This window comes from Pundamilia nyererei, unplaced genomic scaffold (genome assembly GCF_000239375.1).
Source record: "Pundamilia nyererei isolate P.nyererei 1_Seehausen unplaced genomic scaffold, PunNye1.0 scaffold00019, whole genome shotgun sequence".
In the NCBI taxonomy this organism is placed as follows: Eukaryota; Metazoa; Chordata; class Actinopteri; order Cichliformes; family Cichlidae; genus Pundamilia; species Pundamilia nyererei.
In genome coordinates this window covers 2,365,373-2,376,266 of record NW_005187420.1, presented here as the reverse complement: position 1 = coordinate 2,376,266, position 10,894 = coordinate 2,365,373, and the positions used below count along the sequence as shown (strand labels likewise).

The window sequence follows — 10,894 nt, the reverse complement described above, 5'->3', positions numbered from 1 at the left end:
CACACACACACACACACACACACACACACACACACACATGAATATAAGTCTTCTATTAGACTCACTCCACAGTGCTCAGATAACAGAGAGCGCAGCAAAAACAGTCATCTGTGATCAGCAAACACACCGCTGACGTTTCCCTCATACGCTGACTTTTATTGTGAAGGGAAATCCCATTTGATCACCACACTCCCCCACCCCCTCCCTGCAGGCGCCCATTGTGCATAAAGTTTATTCCCTGTCACACACACAAACAGAGCCAACACACACTGTTTTCCTTTGGGATCAGATCACCTCCTTGATCCGAGCGGTGATTTGAATGGTTTTTAAAGAGGGCTCAGTACACCGGGACCTCACCACGTCTGTGATCATTTACAGTCACACTAAAGATTACAAAACTTCTCCTTTTCACCTCTGAAAGCCTGCTCGCCTCTACCCTTCCCCTCAGAGGCTCTGTTGAAAACAGTATAATATTAAGTTTTAAGGCTGCATTTAATATTTTTCTGCTCTGCTTTTGCATGCTTGCATGAAATTCTAACTGCAAATTACAGGATCAGGGATCTTTATAAGCTTTGGGATTCCTGCCAGCTTGAGGTTTATTTTAGACAGAGAACACCGATGTACTGTAATTTCAGGACAGATTTTTCTCGGGGTAAAATAGGCATATCTTAAATTACATGCTCCTGCTGATAGATACGTTGATAAACTCAAAACAAGTTTGAGCAAAATCTGATGATGCACTTTTCAGAAATTTACAAAGTTTGCTTGTTTTCAAGCAAAGATTGTTGGTTTTCATGCTTTTGGAGCAACCAGTTCCCCATCTTCCCGACACCCAGGATCCTAAATCTGACAGAAACCCTTATCATTGAGGAGAAATTAGGAGGATTTCACCTAAAGTGCACAACTGACAACAACTAAAAAGACTGCATGCACACGCTGTTGTGAAAATAAGACCCAACCCAGAATAAATACACAAACGTCTGATTTCTAGTGTCGATAAAACACCCGAATGAGTGGGCAGTGCCTCCTCTTACCTGTGATGATTACGGCTTTGCCGTGGGCAGGCAGCATGGCTCGTGGCTGGCTGGTCTTGGTTGCATAGTAGATGCAGAAGGTGATGCCAAATAGCACCGGGAGCAGCATGGCCGGTAGGCAGAACGCCCACAGCCTCTCCACCAGCACGGTGGCCCCCAGCCAGGCCACCACGGTGGAGGTGGTGTTCAGGTGGGACGCCAAGATCTTCTTCATGGCTCCGCCGATGAACACAGTCACAATGGCCAGGTAAATCCAGAAGGGGAGAGTGTAGTCTTCCATCACTGAAGGAGAGTATGAGTGGCTTTTTCACCTGTTCTACCTGTCTGCCTAATTCTTACCTGCCTGTCCTTCTTTCCTGCAGCTGCAAGTTTGAAGTTTAAAGAAACAAGAGCGTGCTGTCCCCTCTGTCAGATAGTAACTCAGTCTGAGTGTGTGTCTATTTGTTGCTCTCCCTCTCTGCTGTACACACTCCCTCTCACACTCTGTGTTCTGACGAGCAGCCGGTACAGAGCTCTTCGGCTGCTTCTCTCACTCACTGTATATATAGAGATCTGCAGGGGAAGGAGGAGGGACTAAAGGCTGTAGCCCTGCATCTAATCTGCAGCCCACACACACACACACACACACACACACACACACACACACACACACACACACACACACACACACACACACTGAGAGAGCAAGTTTGGCTCAAGAACAATCATGAGTGTGAATTACCTGATCATTTATCAAAGTTTTTATGCAATAAAAAAATAAAAATAAAAACAAAGCACAAACCTGACACACACACACACACGGCGCGGGAAACGTCATGTCTTATATGACTTCTCTGTTTCTACTGATAATGTTTTTATGAGTTTCACAGGTCAGAATGTGACCTTGACTTGTGCAGCAGCTGATCTGAAAGCAGGAAAGCTGCCAGAAGTGGAGATACAAGGTTTTCACTCAGCGGACAGACTGAGTCCTTTGTTCGACTGACAGCTCGCATTAAAATCTCATTCACTGTTTAAAAAAAAGACAAACAAATAAAATCCCAATTCCAGAGCTCTGAGCGCCCGGTGTTCAGGAAAAACCAGTAAGCAGACCTTATGTTGGGCTCAGTGGTTTAAGAATGAACTTTTGTGCTTGAACTTTATGTTGAAATTTGTATGAGATCATTACAGCGCCACATGGAGCTCACCAGAAGACTGAGACAGATTACCGATTAGTGTATTGATGAATCGAATTTAGTGACGTCAATAACGACTGCACTGCACTCTTAAAGGTCAACACAAAAGCTCCAGTTGGAGTTACTTTGTCACACTGCCGCACATCATGCAAAAACCACATTTTCTTTTTTAAAAATCGAAACCTTCAAACAAGCACCAGCACCCCCTGCACCTCTCTCGTCTCCTTTAAGTTCTTTGCATCGCTGTATTTGTATTTGCACTGTAATGATGCCTATATACCTTTGAGTAATGGATGCAGAATATTCCTTTTTGTGGGTCGACGTTTGCTCATCGAACAGTTAACGCGACCTGCTCCAGTTGCGCCGGCTGAGATTGACCAGACAAAGGAGACTTGGAACTGTTGGGCTTTTTTCTGACTGAAACTTGGCTCAGAAACAACTTTCTCGACTCATTTCAATTTGGTGCTTGACACTCCCAGCCAGGGACAAAGAGAGGAGCTGGGCTGTTCTCTGATTAACAGCTGTTGAGCAACAGCCAAATGCCGACCCCTTAACTCTTGCGCCGTTGCATTTGTTTGACGTTTGGCTCTTAATGATGAGCTGAAAGAAAATAAAGTGTATTTTGTCCTTTGTCTAACTCCAACCAAGCCTTTAACCTATATCATTTGAAAAAATGCAGAAGCACTCAGAGCCGCTGATCTGAGGATGGCTCAGAGTGAGGACGCCACTTTGACAGGAGCGTTAACCTGTTATGTTTTTGACAGCAGGAGAAGTCAGAAAATCCCATCGCACACTCGGAGAACAAGTCCACACACAGCTGGGATGAGCTTTGACTGCAGGGGCGAGAGGCTTGAACATTAAAAGAAGTGACAAGCTGGATTTGATGACGTGTTTTCAGGGTTTACTCTAAAGTCTAAATTCTCACAGTTTAAATCTGGCCAGTGAGGCCGAATGACTTATAGAATAAGAACTGGAAAGTACAAGTTGCAATTTTTGCTGTTTAGCTAACATCACTAAAGAGTGCATGCTGAAGCTTTTCTTTTATTTCCTTCTGTTTTGGCTCCAAAGAGCCAAATTCTACATAATTTACTATTTCGGCTCACACTAACTTTGTTCTCTTTTCCATCAAGCTTCCCTTTTTATGCTGTCATTGATTTCATTTGTATATTGCATTGGGTAACACTAATTTCCAGACAACTGTGCTCATGATTTCTGAAAAAGAAGTGATACATTTCCAAGAAAGTACGCTGATGGACGCTGACATGAATTCATCCATTATTTCTACAACTGTAAATTACACATCAGTGTCAGGGCTGCAGCCAAGGGACCTCATTCAAGGACTGAACATGCACACACAGGAATAAATGTGTTGCTGAAAGACATCAAATAATTTGGTTTGTTATTTGTACGAGACGGGGCTGGTCTCGGAGCTCTAGGTTTGTTTTTGTTTTTTCTTTTAATCTGATCAAAGCGGTTTAGGTCTTCTCTGAACCCATGTGTGTTCACATCTAACATGCTGAGTAGCCACTTTTTAAATTCTTGTGTAACATTTCTACGATCAGACTTGTTTGGTTTTGGTTATTTATCACAATATTAGCTTGAATTCAGGAAGACGAATTTGATATGAGAACAGGATGATGGGAAATTTGGTTATTTGTTTTCCACGCCTTTAGAAGTTTTATCAGGTTTTATTGTGCTGATTTGTTTTATCTGGACATGCTGTAAATCACTTTGTGATTTTTATAAATGAAGCTTATTATTGTATTCTTCCAGAACCTGTTGGACCTGTAAACGTTTTAAAGACAGCACGATGGCACGCGTCATCTCAGGTGAGCTGCTGCTTCCAAGAATTTATGGAAAAGTCAACAGTAAATTTACTTTCTCCACAAACAGCAGGTGCTGCTGGCCTTAGGTGGTCTTTCATGTTTCTCACCATAAAAGTGCTGCAGGGAACAGACCTGCCTCTGCACATCATGTTTACGAGAAACCTTCTGATAACATCCAGGCTGTTTCTAAAGAGTTTCAGTTTTTCAGTGCAGTCGCCTGACAGCTAGAAGCCCCTCGGTCAGCATTTCCATCTCTGTGTGAAGTTCGTATTCCTCCCTGAGCCTGTGATGTCAGAGTGAGTGTGTCTGACTTTGCGTCGGCCCCATGGTGGACAGGTGCAGCCCACATCTCATCCTATTACAGCTGGATTAGCTTTCAGCCCCCTTGCAACTCTAAGTTAGGATCGTTAGCTTTTCCACTTCATGCAGGACTGTATTGGATTCTATCCTATGTTCCACATTTCATTTGGCTCTAATTTACAAACTTAACAGCTCAAAAAGAAAAAACCTGAAGACGGCTAACTGACACAACACCTGAGAGAAGAGAAGTGGTACTCAGATAAAACACATTTGTCCTATGGTCAAAGCCAAACCATCATAGTCCCACTCAATGTCGGACATGCTGGGATCTCTCCATCCTCCCCCAAATGGAACAAGCAGTTAAGAACAAAGATGGATGGAAGCGTAGGTTGGCAGCTGTAGGGGGGCAGCTCAAAACGTCAAGGGCATTTAGCATGTTTTTGATAACATCTTACACAGATGGAGGTCATGAAAACTTTACACAGCTCAGCTTTGAACCCAGGAACTCCTTACTGTGAAGTAACAGAGCAAACCGTCGATGTGCACGAAAGAGATGATGAATCATGTGGACCCTGAGCAGACTCTCAGAGGAAGCTTTCCAGCATCTCATCAAGTCCTGCGTGCAGAGAGGGTGACTCAGGATTAGTCTGCTGTTCTCTTTTTAAGTGCTTATTTACTTGAAAACCAAGACTGCATTCAAGACTGGTGTATCAGATGACTTCAGAGGCAGTCAGTAGACTTTTGATCTGTGCACAGGCGGGTAACGGTGAACTGAGACCACAAAGCAGACCGTTGCTGTTCCACTGAACGCTGCACTTTGGACTTTTTGGAGCTTTCAAATCTCAGCAAGTATTAACATGCTGTACTCTGTATTGGGGACAGCTAATGTTTTGAGAGTTGCTTTTGTTTGCTTTTGGTATTAAAACCTTCAGAGTTCAATTGCTGTGGGCCAAATTAATCAGGGACTAAACAAAGTACTGTGACAGGCTGAGAGGACATTCAGGATTAGGAGGATTGAGCAAACTGCTCTTCATGAGCTGCATTCTTCTCAAACATGACTACACCTCAGCCAAAATGTAAATAAATCTTTCCAGTGTTCCTTATGTCTTCCCTGGACATAGGGCAAAGGTCCCTGTGGACCTTTAAGCACAAAAGGTTAGTTCAGAGACACTGATGTGAAATATTCTTACCTAGTTCACACACAAAACTGTAGATTAAGCGAGATTAATTAAGGGTACACACTGAGTATGATTTCTAATCGAAAGTGTATTTGTTGGTTGTATGTGTCCAGCGTTAGCAGTCAGTCCAAGCTCATTTCTCTGTTTGAGTAAATTCATTTACCTTAGTGTGTGCATCACTGTGACAGCTGTGATGTATTTGATGTGTTCTGAAAAAGTCTGAAAAGTCAGTGTCAAACAAAAGCTGAAGCCAGAAGTAGTCCAGTGCTAAAGCTGGAATAATCAAGGTGGTGAAGGCTGCCTGCCCCCTGGGACTGTGGCTCAGATCAACAAAAGAAGGTTTGACATCAAAAAGAGAATTAGAGACCAACGAAAAAGAAGGAAGGAGGTTGGAGGACAAAAAGCACCTAATGTGTCAGCATGAGTTGAGAAACTCCCCACGAGAACAGAAAAAAAAACACCCAGATGTGGGATGTTTCTCTGAAACCAGAGGGGAAGCGATAAAATCCAACAAGAATTGATTGTTCTATGAATATTAATTTTATATGACAAACATTTAAATGTGAGCTATGATCACTGTGGTAAATGCATGAAACCTTTCTTCATTGCTGTTTACTTAAACTCACATGATTGAAAAACTGTAACATAAATGTTAACATTTTGTAAAATATCCAAACATGAATCATTCTGGGTACAAATATGGAAGCTGCTAAGGGAGCTCTAACTTTGGTTGCAGCGTACTGCAACAGATTGAGATAAGGAAAAGCAGTCGTACACACTGTTTGAGAGCGAGGCCCATTGTCTCAGCACTAATAACCCTGTTCCTGCTTCTTTTCTCCTTCTCCTCTGTGACTTTGGCGTGAGCAGCATCGGGTTCAGGTCAGCAGTTCACAGCAAGTCTTGTCACCTGTCTGACACGATTACCCGCCGCTGCGAACACGCCTGCTGAGCTGCACGGTCACACTGCAGCTCTAACCCCCTTCCCTTAATCTCAGTGCTGTTTGACACGTATCACACCCCGGAGGGGCCGAGGAGCCTTTCTCCACGTGTTGCAGATCAGCTTTTCCACTCACACCGTGACCGCCGGTTTCAACTGGATGTCCTGCAACCTGCAAGATTAAAGACAGGAGAGGCACTGCAGGAACTTGACCGACAGATAAGAGGATGTCGGGTCACCTTGGTGAAGCTGCAGTTTGTTCCTCCTATCTGTTTACTTTGTGTTGTGTAAGGCACCATCAACAGTTAAAATTGTCACAAGAAGCTTTGCGAAAACTGGAGCCTGGACATGCTAGGGCGAGCACAAACTCTTGGGTAGGACCCAGCTCCTAATTAGGGGCAGTGCTGGAACCAATCCGATGGTCTGCTGATGGACGCTTTTTTATGGGCTTCCAGTAACATTTTAAAGCTATCTATTAAAAGACTTTATTTTCCAGGTGCTGGTCACTGTTTATAAATGTAAATTAAAAGCTAAATTGATGTCAGAACTGAAACCCAAAGAGTGATATGTACTGTACTTTACCAAAGAAAAACACCAAACAAACAAAAAAACTTGACGATCTTTGAAAAATCTCACGAGATGTTTGACAGTGATCAGTTGTTAAGTCAGACTAAACTTCAGTTTGGAGGATAACACGTTCTTGCAGGGGTCGAGCCACTACTTAAACTGATCGCACTACCTCACTGCAGCTTTAAAGGATCAGTCTGGTGTCTTTCTGGCCACGAAGCCTCATGTTCAGGCTCAAAACAACAGTGTGGTGGTATATCTACCACCACACTGCAACAGAGCTCTACTAGAGAAGACGATCTACTGAATTAGAAATGTAATCTCTAAAGCATTGACAGCTGCCCAGACACCACAGTGACTTATTGCTGATGAATATCCACTGTGTGGGTAGTGGTGAGCATTAAAGAACTAAACTTAACAATTTTCTCTGTGATTATGTTTCTTGATGCTTGCAACTAACTTATATATTAGATGGAAACAGACATGTCACAGATTTTAGTCCAAGTTTTAGGTGAGACAGGCATCCTGAGCACGTCCCAAGCAGGAGGCCACAAGACAGAATAAACTGAGAGGCTATAAAATATATTATAAAGGTTATCCTGAACTGGGAACCAAGCAAGGTTACTCTAGTAGAGGCCAAGAAAAAAATTAGCAGAATCTGTGACCTTTAACTTTGTGTCTTTTTCTCTCCCCCGTTTGTACTGATTCTTCTCTGCATTCGCAGCTGCATGTTCCTGATCTGGAGAATTGATCCATGATGTGGGTCGATATCTGCTGAGCAGCAGTTGTGAGTAGGAATCTAAACAGTTTTCAAGATAAATAGTGAAAACAGTGAAGGTATCCTGCTGTAGGCAGATGTACTGGAGTGAAGCTGCATCAGAGTGAAGCACACAAGTGACCGGTCAGCACAGTCTTTCTTTTATCACATTAAGGTGGCTAACTTGTCCTTTATGTTGGCTAAGGATGCACATTTGAGAGGATCATCAGCTCTTTTACTGCCTTTTTGGCAGAGTTGGCAAAAAGCACAGACATTCTACAGGGAGTGCAGAATTATTAGGCAAGTTGTATTTTTGAGGAATAATGTTATTATTGAACAACAACCATGTTCTCAATGAACCCAAAAAACTCATTAATATCAAAGCTGAATGTTTTTGGAAGTAGTTTTTAGTTTGTTTTTAGTTTTAGCTATTTTAGGGGGATATCTGTGTGTGCAGGTGACTATTACTGTGCATAATTATTAGGCAACTTAACAAAAAACAAATATATACCCATTTCAATTATTTATTTTTACCAGTGAAACCAATATAACATCTCCACATTCACAAATATACATTTCTGACATTCAAAAACAAAACAAAAACAAATCAGCGACCAATATAGCCACCTTTCTTTGCAAGGACACTCAAAAGCCTGCCATCCATGGATTCTGTCAGTGTTTTGATCTGTTCACCATCAACATTGCGTGCAGCAGCAACCACAGCCTCCCAGACACTGTTCAGAGAGGTGTACTGTTTTCCCTCCTTGTAAATCTCACATTTGATGATGGACCACAGGTTCTCAATGGGGTTCAGATCAGGTGAACAAGGAGGCCATGTCATTAGTTTTTCTTCTTTTATACCCTTTCTTGCAGCCACGCTGTGGAGTACTTGGACGCGTGTGATGGAGCATTGTCCTGCATGAAAATCATGTTTTTCTTGAAGGATGCAGACTTCTTCCTGTACCACTGCTTGAAGAAGGTGTCTTCCAGAAACTGGCAGTAGGACTGGGAGTTGAGCTTGACTCCATCCTCAACCCAAAAAGGCCCCACAAGCTCATCTTTGATGATACCAGCCCAAACCAGTACTCCACCTCCACCTTGCTGGCGTCTGAGTGGGACTGGAGCTCTCTGCCCTTTACCAATCCAGCCACGGGCCCATCCATCTGGCCCATCAAGACTCACTCTCATTTCATCAGTCCATAAAACCTTAGAAAAACCAGTCTTGAGATATTTCTTGGCCCAGTCTTGACGTTTCAGCTTGTGTGTCTTGTTCAGTGGTGGTCGTCTTTCAGCCTTTCTTACCTTGGCCATGTCTCTGAATATTGCACACCTTGTGCTTTTGGGCACTCCAGTGATGTTGCAGCTCTGAAATATGGCCAAACTGGTGGCAAGTGGCATCTTGGCAGCTGCACGCTTGACTTTTCTCAGTTCATGGGCAGTTATTTGGCACCTTGGTTTTTCCACACGCTTCTTGCGACCCTGTTGACTATTTTGAATGAAACGCTTGATTGTTCGATGATCACGCTTCAGAAGCTTTGCAATTTTGAGACTGCTGCATCCCTCTGCAAGATATCTCACTATTTTTGACTTTTCTGAGCCTGTCAAGTCCTTCTTTTGACCCATTTTGCCAAAGGAAAGGACGTTGCCTAATAATTATGCACACCTGATATAGGGTGTTGATGTCATTAGACCACACCCCTTCTCATTACAGAGATGCACATCACCTAATATGCTTAATTGGTAGTAGGCTTTCGAACCTATACAGCTTGGAGTAAGACAACATGCATGAAGAGGATGATGTGGACAAAATACTCATTTGCCTAATAATTCTGCACTCCCTGTATACTCAAGTAGAAGTACAAATTCTACTGTTCAAAACTACTCCAGTAAAAGTTGAAGTACTGATTCAACGTCTTTACTCAAGTAAAAGTAAAAAAGTACAGGCCCTGAAATGTACTCAAAGTAAGAAAGTAAATAGTAGCTGTTTGGAGGACGTTTCTGTTTTTGTGCAAAGCTAACTGAACCTTGGGCTGTGTTAACACAATGATAAAATATTATCAGTAGACAGGAATAAAAACGTTAGTCTAACTTTTTTACATTTTTATTATACTCAGCTAGAATGTGAAGAAAAATTACATCCAGCGGTTAAAGTGGATTCAGCAGGTGGGGAAAACTAACCTGGTTATAACAGCTCAGTGTGGGGAAAAGAATCACACGTCATAATTAATAAATGAACAGCACTGGCATACATGTATTTCTGTTTAGAATGAAATCAGTTTAAAAGTACAGATGAAAAGTACAGATGTTTGTTTAAAAATGTAGGGAGTAAAAGTAAAAAGTAGTCAGAAAAAAACTTACTCAAGTAAAGTACAGATACCTGAAAATTGTACTTAACTACAGTAAAGAAATGTTTGTTACTTCCCACCTCAGGTCCAGCTCACGTCTGGAATCACACATCAGGACAAGACAAGGTTTTATATTCAAACTGACAATATAACCTTCACAAGCCGTAGCAAACCCCAGTGCGTTACAAATATGGAAAAATAAAGTGCAATTACAATCAGTGTCACAGGTTACATAGTCGGTAAATGCGCGGCTGCACATAATCTAAGCAAAAGTCTCGGCCCTCAGTGTGTACTTGGCCCAGATGTCACTGAGATCCAAAATCTCTCCTAGGAGTAATTTTTTATGACCGACCTCCAGTAAAACATTCCTTCCAGAGGCCACTATCATCTATCATGTCACGTGCGATCTTGAAGTCACTTTTATCTGATGTCCTCAGGGGAGCGTAAACGTCAGCTCTGTTCAGGGACGGCAAGTAAATTGGTAACTGAAAGTGGAACAGCCAGAACTCCCATGATGTTCCACTTTAACGAAGAGTCAGCATCCAGGTGACATTAGAAAAAACCCCACTTTCACTCTTTCCTGAAATATTCTCCAGTTCTTATTGTTTGGTTTGGTTTTTATTATTTTAATATTGTAATTATAGCATTCACTGTTATAAACAGATAATATTTAAAGCTGGGCTGATATTTGCTGGTCATTAGTCTCTTAAAAACCTAAATATCTTTGGGATTAATGAGAATAACAGTTGTTTCCCTGTGTGTGACTGACATGCTTGAC

At 42.3% G+C, this 10,894-nt stretch overlaps 1 protein-coding gene across 1 annotated transcript in view; it reads right to left on the bottom strand.

The window, feature by feature from the left end:
- The window catches only part of hsd11b2 (hydroxysteroid (11-beta) dehydrogenase 2), a 19,627-nt gene extending 18,052 nt beyond the window's left edge, over positions 1-1,575 (bottom strand). The window contains exon 1 of the mRNA XM_005726337.1: positions 1,035-1,575. Coding sequence (XP_005726394.1) covers positions 1,035-1,314 — 280 coding nt within the window. The 5' untranslated portion in view covers positions 1,315-1,575. The remainder of the gene's footprint in view (positions 1-1,034) is intronic.
- Between the last annotated feature and the right edge of the window lie 9,319 nt (positions 1,576-10,894).